Here is a 16,853-nt window from a genome sequence, read left to right on the forward strand (position 1 = left end):
TGGCTCAGTCTTATCACTGATATCAATACCGATGTCGGGAATAGGATCCGGACATCCCTCTATGCAGAGCGCATATTTTATTGCATATTGATCATCTTTTGGGCCGCCACGGATGATTGCAATCGCTAACCGATTTTCTCGTAACTCACTTATACTGCCATAAAATCTGTAACATAATATAGCCAAACTCGTGAGAAAGTATAAATAAGTAGGAATTAACTGTAGGCCGTACGGATATCAGGAACAGCGGCTTCATGATCGAGCGTATGTTCATGTTCAACAAAGGTGGTTACACATGAACAGATTTTCTGAGGACATTGCAACAACCATCCCGGTTCCAAAGCTTTATTAAAAGCTATCATCATGTCAACCACGTGAGCACGAGCATACGGCTGACAAAATTGTCTTGCGAATTCCCCTCGCCTTGAAACACTGTGCACAGAAAATGAAACTCATTGGCTCAAGAACAGTCGAGTCTCAATGGACATGCTTATTTACTGGATCTGCTCTTTTGATACTTACCATGCCCAAGGACTTTAATGGCAGTAACGTGTGAATTGGTAACTGCTTTAAAAGACTGCGAAGTTACGAATTGGCTCCAGTAACTTTGTTAAACAAAGCTCCGGCAGTGGTGGTTGCTGGAAATATGCATCTCCATCAGTATGTCAAATACAGCACAAAGAAATCTTTGGAGAAGTGCACTCCGTTACTCGGCTAAAAGCGCTTTCGGCAAACAGTACGCTTCATATGCCAGCTTTTCTTTTATATGGGTGGATGCGCCTGACTTGCGAATCTGGGTGGATATTTTGTTAAATTTTCAACACATTTTGAAACCAGACACCTGTTGGGCAAAAGGATAACCGGAAGCAGTGCGATAACGTTTTTCCAATTCTTGTACTGAGACAGCATAATCAATCTTATTTTTCTTACTCCAATGAAGGTATAGAAACCGGCGGACCGTATCCAACTCAGATGACCATTTTAGATATCGCACTAACCCTACGCTGATCGACAACGGTATATAAACGCAAATCTCAAGATAGCCTTTGTTCCACAAAGCGTCAAAGTAGATGGAACCGCATCCACGACCAAAAGTTAATTAAGGTTTAATACACTAACACCAATGAAGCACTGGACTCTGTTCCCATCTTTAGTATGTGCGTGGTTCAAATGAGCGACATTGCTGGGTCCAGCACATCATCATACTCTTACGGTTACTGAAATTGCATCTTAAAGATATATTCATTTTGCTTTATTTATTTCAACTCTCATATTGCAGCTACTCTGTCTATCAGACATGCTTTCTTTCCCTACGGTACCGTACTTTTGTCTTTGTGAAAAAGTTCATGTTACAAATTCCTTTTCGGTTGGTCAAGCAGATTCACATGTCATCTTCTGAGTGTGAGCATACTTCATAAAGGTCACCGGAGCTGCTCGCAGAGCAAAATATAAACTCACAGAACTTTTGACACCGAGTATGTGGAGACTGCATCCGTATATGACAGGTCAGTCCCAGTTCCTGTCAGTCGCTGCAGACTTGCATGCATGTAATATTTGCCCTGCTCTTTTTCGTTATTCGTATTCGTCCAGCATTTTTACCAGCAAGACTTATTATCTATCCTTGAAGCTAAAGAAATCCAAGTGTCCTTAGAAAGCGGTTGACATGATGTCCTCATTACTCTCGGTTATCCGCATTGAGAAAAGACAAATACCCGACATATTCTGGCCTTTCGGCACGTCAATGAAAGCCTTTGGAATCATAGGTTAAATAAAAGGGCTCAAGTAATGAAGCACACCATTTGTAGGATAATGGACATCCCGGTCAGATCAAAAAATTTTATTGGTGATTTTTCCGTGACAGGGACGGTTCCAAAGACTTCAATCAATCCAAATAATTATAGCATACGATCACATAGAGAAGTTTACTGTATTTTGTGGAAACTAGCAACCATTCGATTCGTTGGGCGAGACGAGCTATTTCAAAATTTATGTGGACGTTTCACGCTGTGCCTTTGTGAAGAAGTGAACGACAGAAATTAATGAGACGCAGTTTTTCAGTACGTGGTGGATTGTTAACACTCTATTCTATGAATCTCTGTGCTATTTCCAGATAGAAACAGTTGCATGGCATTTTATTGCAGATTCAATGATGTGTATGACACAACGAAGACAAGAACACTCCATGGGTTACAGCCGTCGCTTTGATGGATGCAATGAATGATCGATTTCAGAAAGAGACTTCATGATGTAAATAGGATGCACTAACTTGCTTTTTTAGAGTGCTGATGAATACAATCCGCAAAATCCATAAGTAGATACATTTTCTTGCGCATCATGATTGCTGGACAATAAACTTCAACGCTTACAGTATTTTTCATGTAATTTTACCTTTGACAGCGATTGCATGAGTTCCATTCTATATTTACTCGACACAATGGAGATCGTCAATTTTTGAATCTTTATATAGTCACTAAATAGTTCTGATCCGAGATAAATGGCAAACAATAATGACAATGGCAAGCTGTCATTGACATCAATCATGTCAAAGCAAAATGGCATCAATAAAAAAATAAGCTTTTTCCATAATGGCAAGATGGACCCCTAAAAATTTGAATGCTGATTCCGCTGTATTCACTGTGACAACTATTACTCCTATTTTTGTTCTCCCTTTGATTCTATTGTTAGATAAATGATGAACCGTTCGGGTAGAAATCGAATTCATTAAAAAAATAAATGGAGGGAATAATGACTAGCTATCAATGTGAACTCAAGTCATCTGATGGATTCATGCGATCTTTTCGAGACGCGAAACGCGATAGCGTCTTGGCATGAAACAAAAAACCCGATAAAAAAAAGTGGATCGACATTTGCCAAGTTAAGTTATACCCGAGATAATGAGATCATTTTCATTGTCAATGAAATTTCTTTCGGAACGTGCTGAGACGAGTGGGGTCCAGACGGAAGGACTTTGACCGACGTTCGACAATACCATTTCTGGTTATTTCCGTGGTGTAAATGATGGACAAGATCGGCCGGTGACGACAAGTGGATCCATGGAATCGGTTGGGACAATCGCCCATCCTTGAATTTCCTTAAAATTGGTTCGCATCTCAATGAGTTTCAGCTCGTTCGCGGCCGCGGCAAATGCAAGCAATAAAATATGGGAGGATGGATTGCTACCCTCGTGTCAAGAAAAAGAAATATGCCAACTTGACCTACCAGAGCAAACAAAAAAATGATACACCATTTTCCATCCGGAAGCTCTATTTTTGTCTGCAATGATTTATTGCAAAAGTTTTCAATATTAGCTGCAGTATCAGGGGTTGGCAACAAATCACTTTGAAGCATGTTGATTAAGCCGTTTTCCAACCGCAATGGTATATAAACCCGTCGATGCCATCCTCCAGCCTTTTTATTTTTTTCCAGATCCAACGTCTTTCCATTCTCTCATTCTTTATTTTTCATCATATCTCTTCATTCTTCCAGTCCTTACCTTACCGCATCTCTTTACATATATAACATGGTCACTAACAGCAGCTTTTTCAATTTCTTGTCACATCGTCTTCTTCATCTTCATCATCAGCATCATGACCATCATCAACATCAAGATCCTCATTCCAGTCAAGATCGCCGTCCGGCCCCCACATCTCTGTATTCACGAAAATGGCACTATTGTCCTCACTGTTGCGTTGCTTTTGGATCACTGGGTCGTCATCAATGGCACTTGGAAGTATGTCCTGCCAAGCCCGCACGCGATCAATCAACATGATGTACTATCCTATCCATTTCATTGAATGTTTCACTACAAAATACATGTACCTACTTTAGAAATAGACATAGAATAAAAGCCAATCTCTATATAACTTATGCATGGAAATAAAAAAAACGATGTTCCGGTTCCTGCAACCTTGCGATATCCTGGTATTTTTTCTTCTGCCGCCGAAAAATATGCTTCGTCACCGTAATGGAGGACCGTCTAACCAGTACGCAGCTTGGATTGACATGCTTGGAGGGGAACAATATGTTAGCACTGCTGTTCATTGGATGAATGATTCGAGCTCGACGAGGAGACAGAGTTGGTGCGTGAATGAGACGAACGATAAAGCAGACTGGGGCGACGGCAAGGTCGTGACGAAGGTTGAAAAGACGCTTCACGTAAAGGATTGCTGCCGAGATGGCAATCTTAACGATGGATGTGTGTTATTACGTTGATGGATGTCCTTTAGTCGGCAACTCTCTGAGCAATAAACCTGTCGTCGACTGTTTTAACCCTCTGACGGACGCTGCGACCCCAACTCATCTCACTGGCGCTTAGCTTTTTGGTCGAGCTTACATCGTCTCCAGGACAATGACCATCGCCAACAATACACCATGATAAGTCCATGTCAATGATACGAAACAAAAAAAGTCGAAATTAAAAGGGAGCTAAAGCTCTCCAACTTTCTATTTATACGACCCCATCATTGCCAACTCTTTTGAAATCATGTTGACGCTGTGTCAACGAGATTTTTTTAAAAAAAGTTTGCAAGACGGAGACAAGATCATCCGTAATGCAAATCAGAATCCCAGTGCTGCCAAGGCGCCCACAAGTGCCGCAGAACGGGGATGTAAATGAAAAAAAGCAAGCAGCGTGTTTCATCCAATGAAACCACCATTCACCTATTGCCTTGTATGGCAAACAAAGAGAATTTGCATAAACGTCAACAAAATTACCAAAATGGTATATCGTGACATCAAGTGACAATCACCGATTCCCGTTTGGAAAAAAATGCTTGATGAATTTTGACCATTTGAATCATTTGCATTGCATGTCATTGCTGCTCCTACCAGTTAAATATCACCAAGGATATAGGGAAAATTGCGATAATGAGCTCTGATTGACCCGAACCACCCATTTGATATTTGATGCCATTTGAAAACCCACCATTGCCTACTTATTCATAGAACAAAGTTCCATATGCCCATTATCTTCATGTTCCAAAATTATATATAGATGGCGCTGTAAGCAATGAATCGTTGAAACGTCCATTTTTATTTGGCAATTCAGGCCATCAAATGAGATGCTGAAATTTTACACCATACTAAGATGCTATACTACAGTCCTGGTGGGCCGAGTCACATATGCACCTCTGACTATTTTGATTTTTTCTGCAACGCCTTGAAGCGTTCCTCGACACTTGGATCGCAGTAACACAGAGAGTACAAGGGGTCCAATACGTAGGAGGACTCTTCGCTCGTTTGACCGGTTGATTTGGCAAGAGCCTTACTAAGAGGAGCCCCATAACCGAGATCCGTCACAAAAACATCTGCAGTAAGACAAAAAAAAATATGCTGAGTAAGAAAATCGTCAAGACATCCCATACTGTGCTGATAAAATTACCTGCTTTAAATACACGATTCCGTTTATACACATTCTCAAGGACACCCCGGAGTTCATACACAGGTCGAAGCAGTTCATACGCAATCGCATATCGAACAACGATGGAAGGAGCATCGGCGAAACCGAAATAGGCATATCGAATCAGCGGATCAACCATCGAAAACAAGAACCATGGAAGCACAAAACTAATACACAAAGTGACTTGAATCTCCTGCCAAGTCGCAGAAAGATACATCTTGGAACCTATGATAAATATTTTTAAGCAAGGTGTTAAGGATAACCAGTTGGATGCTAAGCCATACTCATTGCAGCGAGTTCATCTATTGAAAAGTGCGAATAGTACTTCCGAGGTATGAGTATATAGAACCCCTGTTGGACGCTGTACACTATATAGTCCGTGCTTGACGACGTCTCCCCTACTGTATGGATCCAGACACCTGGCTTTGCTGAACCAGCCAACCGGTTGCGGAATCGTCGAAGCGCAGAATGCAGGGCGGATCCGTATATTTTGTCCAAATCGGCCTGAGTAACAGCAGTGCTTTGCTTTTTATAGTCTGGCAAAACCTGATGCTGCAGAACCGTTGGCTGCAAGTAAAACAATAAATTGACGCACAGGATGACTAGGTATTCGATAGCTTTTGGAACTGCGGCATTAGAAAATACATCAAAAATATCAGCGGTGCTTCTTCTCCTTTCGATGACTTGGCGTACGCAATCAGTAGGTATACCAGGGGCATGCATGTAGGTGACCAACTATATAACGAGACATCAATCGGCGTTAAAGCCACCGTCACAGATTGTGGAAGGAACACGAGAGAAGGTGAAAAAGAGTATCCCCACCAAAACGTGTCTTGGGTAGCGGTTGTCTTGTCGGTTGGGGACCGCAAATTCGGATGGGCCATTATAAAACTGAAAAATTGCGAACGGCCAGCAAGTGATAGCGCTAGTAGTGGCGACATGCAAGAAGTCGAACACCGTGCTAGCGACAATCTACAGAATGGCATTCAGTATTTACATATTCTACTAACGCCCTGTCGCACTTGCACATACCTTATGATTTTCTCCAAGCAACGCATGGGTGATTTTCTTCGTGAAATCCACGTCGCTTGCAAGAGATACAAAATTCAGAGCAAATTGCATGCGTAAACACAATAGACATGCACCATACGAGCTTTAATTGCCGAAGATGCGCGATTTCCCGGTTTTATGCAGTGGATACTAGCGGAAACTGCGAAAAAAAAAAAAAAAAACTAAAAAAGTTAAGTGCTCGATGATCTGCCAAAGTACAACAGTTCGTTATTACAGTAGGTACGATCTCGCGAGCGCCAAAAGAAGCGTCCACAGAACAGTAGCAGTTTGGTGGTTCAGATGCATAGATTAAAGATTTTGAAGACGAGACTGAAGGTCGGTTCCTATAGCATACATGCGTCTTTATATATTCAAGCTCTTTATTCTTTGTTCCTTTGTTTATCCTTTGTTACTTGATTTCGGATGACCATGGCAAACGGATTTGGTTTTGAGTCATTACATTTCCGAGTTGTATGTTGATTGTGAGTTCCAAACCCGGCAAACATGAAACAGAGCGGAACGATACGACGAAAGTAGGTTGGATGAATCCTTCAAGTCGTTAATGCGTCCAGCGCTCTATCAATTCAGCGATGCTTGGACAGTGGAGTAAAGCACGGTATTGCAATCAACATAGTAGGGGAAAAATCGTCAGCGCGAGCCATCATTGTGCTCCTGATTGGTCCAGCCTATTTATAACGGTACCTCGAGAGACCCTGATCCGTCTTTCAATCAAGGAATTCTCTAGCCTCATCGGTATGGCTTGTAATCCCAAGCGTTTTTGCATCCTCAGGGCTTACAAAGATTACGATAGGCTCAAAAATGCAGCTCCGTTCTACTTACTGGCACAAGCTTGGGGTCTTCCTTTTCGGTATAATTGTTTTGCCATGGTCTTGTTTTTGATCCGCTGATTCAATATGCCGATTTTGGGTTCGCCGATCCGCCTTCCATCATTGTTCGGTTTGCTATCGCATATGGACTGCTTCAACCTGTATACGAGCTCCATACGTTCCTTGAAAATGTGTATGAACAAAGCCATGTATTCAAAGCATATAATTTATCAAGACAACATGGCTCATCTTGGCGACTTTTCTAGCGCCAGTTCCTTTACCGCAGATGCTTTTGTGGCGAATTTGGGTACAGAGATGCTCTTTGCCAAGCTCTTGAAAATCCATTGGCCAAACGAGCGAGGAATCATCCTACAGATTAGACCCTCTTTATTCTATTTGTTGTTGCGAGTCCCCAAGCTATACCGAAGGCTGTGAAGCATTGCAGAAAAACAATGAATCAAATCTCAGGTTCTATACGAGTCCAAATTTCTATGCTGAGTTGTATAGCGGCTGTAACAGCAAGTTACACCTACGAATGAAACATGGAACCTGCGGATTTTTTTTGATACGAATGCTTCGTTGCTTCCAACTACTTTTGGCGCTAATTTAATCAATCATCATTTCAACAGTCGGCTCTTCATGTCGTCAATTTACTCTATTTGCACCGAATCCCCAAGTTTTATGGAACGCTGCAAAGCGTTGCAGAAGGAAACAAATGAAAAATTGATGGTGTGTGGATGACTGCTTCATGTCGTCAATACCAATATAAAATTGTTGCATATGGAACTCGGCAGTCGCTGATACAACTCGGAACTGTAGATGACTCAACGAAATTTTGTTTGCTATAATCCAAAAGAGAGAAAAGGGAATAATGAACAGAGACTGTTTAATGATACAAGGACGTCCTGATCACGTAAAAGGAGGGGCTTGAATCTGCACACAGTGTTTTCCACAAAACAATGTATCTGAACCACCAGACTACTTATATTGTGTCGGCTCTTCTGCTAAGTCTGTGAAAGTCCTATCCATTGTAACTTTTATGAACTGTCGCTCTTTCGGAAGGCCATTCATTGACTTTTTTTTTACTATTATTTTCGCAGATTTCGCCAATATCCAATTCACAGAGCCAGAAGATCGCGCTATTATTTTTAACTGCTGAAGTTCAATGGGTGCATGACTATTTGCAGTTGTTTGTACGATATACTATGGATCTTGTACTTCTTGCGCCCGGCTTGGACTCTGTTACTGCAAATGACTGACACGCTGGTTGGAGAATACCATGAGGTACATTATGTTGTATGCAGGGGTTATTGGAATATGCACTCAATACAGTATATTTTTTTGCAGGTTGTCGCTAGTACGGTGTTTAGTCTTCTTTATGTTGTCAGCTTCTTCGTTACCCATTGTTGGCCGTTTGGGAGTTTCTACCGGTATCATGCATCATCCGAATTCACGGTCGCCAGCGAAGCAAATGATCGTTATCCAAGCCGTCTCGCGAAAGTGACGCTCTCGTCTACAGCGTCCATCATGCTTCTTTTACATTTGGGAACAGTGGTTTTGGTGCCTATTGTAATCCCGTTGTACAAATGGTCATCCACATACATGTCGCTTGTGCTATTACTGCTCGTGTACGTCAATCCATATGAAAAAGAATGAAGGGTTACTAATCGCGAAATTGCTAACTTGTTTCAGTGCCATTATCCAAAAGTTCTGAAGCTCCTACTCAGTGTCTGCGTAACGGTGCTTTGCTACGTGTGGCGAATAATTGTACAGCGTCTGCGGAAGACAGACGAGGAAAAGCGAGAGACTGCGGGATCCAACTTGTACGATGATTCCTCGCCCGTTTGGCCAATGGGTTTCTCAAGAGCTTCACGAAGGGCAAGTACGTAATCGAGATTTGCCGCAAAAGCGTCTAAGATGAGAATACCAGGGATAAGCAAAGGGGAATGAGCAACCATAAGGCGTTGATATAAATTACCTGCTGTAAAAACGAGGTTTCGCTTATACATATTTTCAAGGAAGTTATAGATCGCATAGACAGGCTGAAGCCGTTCATACGCTATGGCAAAACGAACAATGGTCGAAGGCGCAGCGGCAAAACCAAAATCAGAGTATCGAATCAAGGGATCGGTCATCGAGAACAAAAACGACGGCAGAACAATGCAACCACACAGCAAAACTTGAGTTTGAACCTTAGAAGTCAGATACAGGTGCATCTTTGAACCTATCATAATTTTCGTAAATAAGCCATTAGAAACGAAGCAGCTCTATCTGATATGTGAGCCATACCAATGATTCCAGCAATTTCATCCACTGAAAGTCGCGAGAAGGTTTCGCGAGGTATCATTATATGGAAGTTCTTTTCATACTCGGTTACCGTGATCTCTTGTGCTAATGCTGGCTCCCCTAATACGCTGATGTTGATCTCTCGCTTGACTGCACCATCCAATCGTTCGCCAAACCGTTGCAGCGCAGGACGCAGTACAGAGAGATATTTCTCATCCGAAGCGGCCTGGCTCTTATCACGTTGTTCTGCAGCATCATCTTCCTTCTCTTTGTTCGTAGTAGGTTCGTGCTGTTCTGCAGCAGCTTCTTCATTCTCACTGTTTGTGTTAGGAAAGCGATGTGCCATCATGCGGAAGATAAGCCTAAACACTTTTCCGCAAAAAAGCCGAGGTATTCACTGAGTTTAGGGCTTATAGCACTAGAGTGGTTTCATTTTTACATCCATTAGAGATCCTTCTTTAAATGGTTTCATGAATTAACTTACACAAGCGGTAGTAAGGTTAATGGCATAAATGTGGGGGACCAGTTGTACAGCGGGATGGCGACCGGTGTCAAAGCCAACGATCCCAATCGTGGAATCACGGTGAAGAAGATAATAAAGGGAAACAACCCCGTTATGCTGTGCTCTGGATGACTGTCTTTTACTTCGTTGTCCACCATGGGTTCAGATGATCCGTTAAAATATACGAAGATCACATGCGGCCAGCAGAGAGTGACGGACGAACTAGAAACATAGAGGAGACCAAAGACTGTACTGGCGGCAATCTACAGAATTTTCATTTTGTGTGTGTTCCTACTAAAATACACTGCGTATGAATATATTACCTCGTGGTTTTCTCCAAGCAACGCGTCTGTGATTTGCAGTGACAAGGACCATGCCGGGCCTAGGAGGTACAACACGAACAGTATATCGTATAAGCACCCGCAAACAACGAGGCAACCATCGAGTTTCATTCTCCGGACATAGTAATGGGATCCTTCGGCTTTATATAGTGTATACTGGCAAAAGCTGTGATAAGAATAAAGGCAAAGCCTTGTTTTTTTTCATTACCTTTGTTGGGCAGTTAAAAGTAAAAGCAGCCACATCCTATAGGACCGCCGCGAAACGAAAACAACCTTTTTCACAGGTGGACTTCCTCAGGAAGGTGGTTTTACGGTTTTCCCAGCCTCATACCTGAATACAATCACAAACCAGACGTCTTCACAAATAGACGCTATACTAAAGCTGCCTGATCGCTCCGACGAGATGACCTGGAGAGAAATGATGGGGAAAACGCCCTTCTTTCATATCCTTCTTAAAAAATCGCGACGGACCCCGAATTTAATGCAAGCTTAACAGGAATTCAGGGTGTTGACGCGTAGATTGAAGCCTTTCTACCCTCCGAATGCCGATCTGTCTCCTTCGTCGTCACCTGAATCAAGTGAACCTGTTACGCCCACGAGCTCACACTTGGACGATCATATGACCGGTAGTCTTTGGGCCATGAGTCCTATCATCCGATCCAATGAACCCAACGATTGGCATCTTTACAGCGATCCAGTACATCAAGACGGCGCCCTGTTGCCGATGGTTCCGGCGTTGCTCAGTTCATCAGCTTGCAACCCGTTCGACAATCAACCTCGACTGTCCTTGTGCGGGACCAACCAGGATTCCAGCTCGTTTCTTTTGACCACCATCAACTTGACCAACGTCTCTTACATCACTGCTGCGGTTGAAGCCTTTCAACGATCTTGTGCAAGTGACTGAAAACGGTGTATTTGTCCTTGCGGATATCATTCAGTTGCCGACGTTCCCGACGCTACTGCGGAATACCGGACGGAAGTCCAACATCGTACTCAGCGTCAAACGATCCAGCGACCGCGGAATCTGGTTCACTTGCAAGCATTCCGGAAAACGAAGAATCCGTAAAGGTGATGTCGACGATGAACCCCGTTGAGGACGAAGATACTTTAGGCCAGCATTTATCAAGGGCAATCTAAGCCGGAAAAGGTGTTGAAATAAGCATTTTCGCTTTTCAGACGGGAAAAAGCAAGAAGACGCATGACTATGTCGGGGGGCTGCGGCTATTCAAGACGGATAGACCGACAGCCCAAAGCATGATCGATCGCCACACGAGGCTGCCATTGGAGTCCTTTATCCATGAACTGGCAGCCTTAACTCATATTCTCATGATCTGCAGGAACCAACACAGTGCAGTCGAGACATGCAGAAAAAACAGTTCCAAGAATTACTGATAGAGAGAGGTCAAAAATGTCTGAATTTCTACTTATTGCATCTTGAACCACTTATATGGGCTACTACCGTGATACATTTTTAATGCTTTTCTGGTATATTCTTGAAGCTTCCAAATGGGTTCGGACTGCAGCCACAATAAACCTAATTTGAGACCCAGGGGAATGATGCTTGATCAATCTTTTATTACAGTTGCTCCTATTTGGAAACTGAGTTGTTGTACTATCCGAAATTCATTGATACAACAAAAGCTCGCTTTATAGAAAAGCTAATCCGGAATTGCAATTACCCATCAGCGGGTAGGCAACAAGTTCTGTATCCGGACGCGCAGGGAATATTGCCGAAATTATTAGCACACTCGGGGACGCCGCATTCGTCCTGTGCCTCGAATTGTGATGCCGCTTGACATATTTCGACTTCGTTGTCATTACATCCACTAGGGACACACTTAGGTGGAGAGCCGCCTGCCCAGCGAGCGCTCGATAGGGTGGAGATAGAAAGCAAGGTCAAGCAAACAAGGAATAGATATTTCGCCATGATTTTTGAACCTCCCATAATTTTTCTCGTCGGGTTTAAATAAGCTATCAAGAACTGTGCACTATTCTTGATGCCGAATAACGACCCGCTACGTACTATTACAGTCGGCACTGATAACAAAGGATCCCTTGTCAAATGCCGCACCTGTTGTATTTCAATATGCAGATCCTATTGCCGAAAAAAATAGGCATTTGCAATGATGCATATGCAACCAACATGGAAAAATGTGGGTCCAAGAAATTTTATTCTAGTTGATGGTTGTAGTCATTTCTGGTTCCTGTGTCTATGAATTTCACTCGCTATATAATAATTTTGTTTTTGTCATAAAAGGTGACCATCGTGGAGAAAATGGAAAATAGCACCCATTGAGAAGTTGGGTGCGAAAACCGCCTGCCGAGACCGACTTTGTTTAAGTTAGCGGAATCATTCAGGGGCATGAAATAGCATAAATCATGATAATAATTACCTTGGGTGCTGCCGCTTCGGCATCCAAAGCTCGAATTCCATAGGGCCAGAAGGAAGCACGTCTTTCAAACGTGACCATCATCATTATAATAATTGCTTGCAGAGATGCCTACATTTTACAATATTGCAGAGCTTTTGCCGAAATGCCGTCAATTTTATCTGCTGCTGTTCTTTATTGGATTGCGCGTCATGATTTTTGCATAGTTTAATTTAAAGCACGAAGCCGCACTTGGAAATAAAACTAGCTGAACCTCAGTTAAATGAAGGGAAACCAACAATATCAGCTTCCGATCATGCAAGCAATGGGGCCATTATTCGGGCATTCGCGCGGGCAAACTTCCTCTTGCTTCAAGTTGTGCTTTCCCTCGGCATATCAACACGTTCTCCATCGTACAATTCATATTTGGCACAAGGGGTGTTACATTTGCATATTTGAGTCTTGATCGTCATTGGTAGTGTAACATGATTTGGGCCATTTGGCATTGAATCGGTTCAGTCAAATATCCATAGCACAAAAACCGAGAAAATCTAAGCGAAATAATGCGCCGAAAAAAGAAAAAAAAAAACGATTCTCTTCGGTGCGGAAAATAAGATGACCGCCAGGGTCAACATGCCGGCGTGTAACATTGTGTGCCGGTGGATCCAGCTTGAATAGGCGATTCATCTGGACGGAACTGGCGGCTAAGGAAAATTGAAAAATAAGAAACGCGTTGTTCTACCAAAAGGACGAAGGTCTCTAATTACCATAGGTACGATTTCCTCAGAGTCGACAGAAGAAACCACGCAACCGCAGCCGTTTGGTGATTAAGGTACATGATTTAAAGAAATGAAATATAAATATAAAGATAGCTGCTGCAAGATCAAATCTTTGTATTTAAGCATGTTTTTATTCTTGGTCTTTTTTTTTTTCTCGGAGGATGGTGCCACACAAATTCATTTACATTTCCGGGTTCTGTTCTGTGGATGATTTCTGATTTCCATATGCGGCAATCATGGTGTTGGCGACGTGAAGGGCTGTGGCTTGAATGGTGATCATTGGGTTGACGCCACATGCGGTAGGGAGCAATGAAGCATCCGCCACATACAGATTCTCGACTTCCCACGTTTCACCCGTAGGTTTAGTAGCGGATACAGAAGGGGATACGCCCATACGGCTAGAATTACGGGCAAAAAAAATTACCGTCATATGCATATGTGAGTCACTGTCAAAAATGGGTAGTACGAGATTTTTTTTTTTTTTTGGGATTATAAGCACTGACCAGGTTCCCATTTGGTGAGCTGACATGACATTGCAACCGTGAGCCGGCAAACCGTACGCGCGTACTTGTTGAAGCCATTGGACAAAGCGAGGATTGTTGACATCTGGTTTTTCAGTTTTGGAGAATCGGAAAGGCTCAAGCCCGAATTGGGTGGTCTGCAATTCAGCTGCGCCTCCAGCACATAGAATTTTCAAAGCATGGATCATTCCTTCGATCAAACTTTGAGTATCGTGCTTGGATAACTTGTAGTTCACCTTCAAATTGCCCTGATCGTCGTAACTAACGGAACCCTGCGAATCCTTGTCACGTGCAACGATCACCAAAGGCGAGCACTGACGGTAGCGAAGCATGATTTCCTTGTGATGAGCGGCGCCTCGCCAAGGCAACAGTCCTGAAAACCCGCCGCCCAGCACGGTAGGCGCTTCAATTTTGACGCCATAGTTGTCGCCATTCCAATTTTCGGCTACATTACTGACATTGGTCAAAATCGGACCGCGGAACATGTCGACGGTCTCAGAAAAGAACCCGACCACCACATGACATGGATGGAGACGCAAATGCTGCCCGAGATGCTTGTTCTTCAACCCACTACGTATCAATAAATTGGGGCTGTGAAGCGTACCAGCCGATACGACGACCTGGTTTGCTGCAATGGTGACCGTGTGTTGGCCGTGAACAATACATTCTATTCCAATCGCCTTTTTGTTACGAGTCAGGATTCGCACTACTCGAGTTTGATCCAAGAAACGGGCACCATGTTCGTGAGCATCGCGGAGCCATGTATGCGTCGTGGTATTCTTAATCCCATCCTTGCAACCGCACCCACAGAATTCACACTCATGTTGATGACCGGACGTATTTTGAGGAATGGCCGACAGAGGATACCCCAATTTTCTATTTCGGCGGTTCAATATCTCCACACCATACCCGTGTCGGTTTTCCCGATACCGTGATTGAGGGCTTACCGACAACCTTTGGCCAAGATCTGATTGGGTACATTGTGTTCAATGCCAGCTGTGGTGGCACCAATACGATGGCATACTTCTTCAAGATCGTCGGCAAACTGGCCAAGCACACCAAACCAAAAATTAAGGGCGAGGGGTCACATTAAAGACCTGACCAAGGTTTCATCGAAACGTACCTGTTCTGATGCAAAATAAGATAATCCTTCGCTGGCCCATTCGTTACGTACAAAATGTTGTGTCTATCAAACAAAAAATGGGTTGGAGAATGATCAGGTGTTTCTTTCTATACAAAAAGGTTACACAGGCCTGATACAATACATGAAGACATCCTGCCCAGTTGACCGCTGAACCGCCGCCAAAAGTGCTACCGGCAAACACCAGAACGGAGCCATCCCCCGTAGTCAAGAGGCCGCGATTTTCGTAAAGATCATCAAATCCAGTGGTTTCTTGCAAGTCGTACTCGGAATGATGGTAATATTTGCCCTTCTCGATGACCAGTACGGATTTGCCAGCCTGGGCTAATCGTCCCGCACATACACCTGTATTTATTTTTCCATATGTCATTATGCATTCCTGCATGGTTTCACTTTATAAAAGTACCTCCGCCACAACCACTGCCGATAACAATGATATCGAATTTCAAGGGTTCCGCGAGCGCTTCTTCCGTTGTCATCATCGGTAGTCGAGGATGCTGTCGTTTGGGTTGATAATCTGGTTGGTTGCGAACGTGGTCTTTACCCGAGTAGCCGATGCATGCCTGAAATTCAGTGCCGACTTTTCGATAAAGGGGATAAGTGACGATGAAGTAGATGACCTTGTATATCAAACGTTTAAACGCAAAGTTGGAGGTTCGCCAGTTGTTGACCACGGCTTCTCGTTGTTGTCTCGTTAACTGGTCGAATCGTGACCAGTGACCAGTGAGTAAAAGAGCACTGTGAGGGTTCGCTAGTAAGGATAGGAGCGTAGCAAACACTTTTTGTTGATCGGGCGGTGTAGCATGGTATAAAAAGTCAAAGATTTCGCCATGAAGAGCCGGCAATTTAGCAAAAGTAGTAATTTGATCTTTTGTGTGGATGGCAATGTCGGCTAAATTGGCGAGGAGTTCCGATTCTTCTTGGTCCGTCAACGGTGCCACAATGGTATCGATTATGGCTCTAAACACTTCAGATTGATCGTCAGTGAGGCACAATAATTCTTGGGGTATCGCCATGTTGGTGTGAAAGGGAGTTGAAAAAGCGGTTTAGTCATGGATAGCGAATATAAAAAGCGACCAGCTTTGTGCAACCAGCATTGTCCCAATGGTCATGTTTGTTAATAAGAAAAAAAAATGTTGTGCACGACGGTAAAAGCGGGTCTCCAACAAGTTCCCAAAAAAAAATGTTGCACGATCCTTTTTATTTTTGAAGGAAAAAGAAGGGCCGAAAAAAAATGACAAGGCTTTTTGTAGGATTGACTTTGGTCACACAAAATGTCATGGCGACTCACAGAAAAGAGTAAAACATAATAGTTGGCAAGGTCACACACTATTCCTTTTCTTTGCCATTGTATGGGGGACGGAGGTTCCGAGATGCTCCGGTTGTTACAGCCCTTATTGGGCCTATGTTAGCTCTTAAGCATAGGTTGAAATTGAGCCGCCCGTCACCGCGGAGACAGCGAACACTCACTGGTTCTAGTTCATCCACGATAAATTCCGTCGCCAAAAAAAAAGGCGCACATGTGATGTAACAACATAGAGTGGACCCGACATGATCAGCACTCGATACATTTTTGTAGTGACGATGACTTGGCTTGGGTTACTGAATAAACTGCCGAGAGCTACCAGGTTTTTGCAGG

General features: G+C 43.3%; 6 protein-coding genes across 6 annotated transcripts; 2 read left to right on the top strand and 4 right to left on the bottom strand.

The window, feature by feature from the left end:
- Positions 1-5,133: 5,133 nt before the first annotated feature.
- Positions 5,134-5,537, bottom strand: BYT42DRAFT_610198 (uncharacterized protein; the record flags this gene model as incomplete). Its single annotated transcript, XM_051571373.1, has 2 exons — positions 5,134-5,306; positions 5,381-5,537. The coding sequence occupies 2 exons, from the start codon at positions 5,535-5,537 to the stop codon at positions 5,134-5,136; spliced, it is 330 nt and encodes a 109-aa protein (XP_051426867.1).
- Positions 5,538-8,061: 2,524 nt separating this feature from the next.
- Positions 8,062-8,977, top strand: BYT42DRAFT_174923 (uncharacterized protein). The gene has a single exon (XM_051562384.1). The coding sequence runs from the start codon at positions 8,449-8,451 to the stop codon at positions 8,929-8,931; it is 483 nt and encodes a 160-aa protein (XP_051426868.1). The 5' UTR covers positions 8,062-8,448; the 3' UTR covers positions 8,932-8,977.
- On the bottom strand, positions 8,902-9,771 carry BYT42DRAFT_174952 (uncharacterized protein). Its single transcript, XM_051562385.1, has 3 exons — positions 9,645-9,771; positions 9,254-9,499; positions 8,902-9,187 (listed from the first exon to the last, which is right to left on the bottom strand). Exons 2-3 carry the CDS (start codon positions 9,489-9,491, stop codon positions 9,024-9,026), a joined length of 402 nt encoding a protein of 133 aa, XP_051426869.1. The 5' UTR covers positions 9,492-9,499; positions 9,645-9,771; the 3' UTR covers positions 8,902-9,023.
- BYT42DRAFT_174959 (uncharacterized protein) lies at positions 9,526-10,002 on the top strand. The gene has a single exon (XM_051562386.1). The coding sequence runs from the start codon at positions 9,567-9,569 to the stop codon at positions 9,960-9,962; it is 396 nt and encodes a 131-aa protein (XP_051426870.1). The 5' UTR covers positions 9,526-9,566; the 3' UTR covers positions 9,963-10,002.
- Positions 10,003-11,979: 1,977 nt separating this feature from the next.
- Positions 11,980-12,515, bottom strand: BYT42DRAFT_174890 (uncharacterized protein). The gene has a single exon (XM_051562383.1). The coding sequence runs from the start codon at positions 12,347-12,349 to the stop codon at positions 12,080-12,082; it is 270 nt and encodes an 89-aa protein (XP_051426871.1). The 5' UTR covers positions 12,350-12,515; the 3' UTR covers positions 11,980-12,079.
- A 1,218-nt stretch (positions 12,516-13,733) lies between these two features.
- Positions 13,734-16,490, bottom strand: BYT42DRAFT_526121 (uncharacterized protein; the record flags this gene model as incomplete). The annotated part of the gene is made up of 5 exons (XM_051565345.1): positions 15,621-16,490; positions 15,363-15,559; positions 15,021-15,118; positions 14,056-14,949; positions 13,734-13,950 (listed from the first exon to the last, which is right to left on the bottom strand). The coding sequence occupies exons 1-5, from the start codon at positions 16,228-16,230 to the stop codon at positions 13,734-13,736; spliced, it is 2,016 nt and encodes a 671-aa protein (XP_051426872.1). The 5' UTR covers positions 16,231-16,490.
- Between the last annotated feature and the right edge of the window lie 363 nt (positions 16,491-16,853).

Source organism: Radiomyces spectabilis (genome assembly GCF_025331425.1).
Source record: "Radiomyces spectabilis strain NRRL 2753 chromosome Unknown BYT42scaffold_2, whole genome shotgun sequence".
NCBI classification, from domain to species: Eukaryota; Fungi; Mucoromycota; class Mucoromycetes; order Mucorales; family Radiomycetaceae; genus Radiomyces; species Radiomyces spectabilis.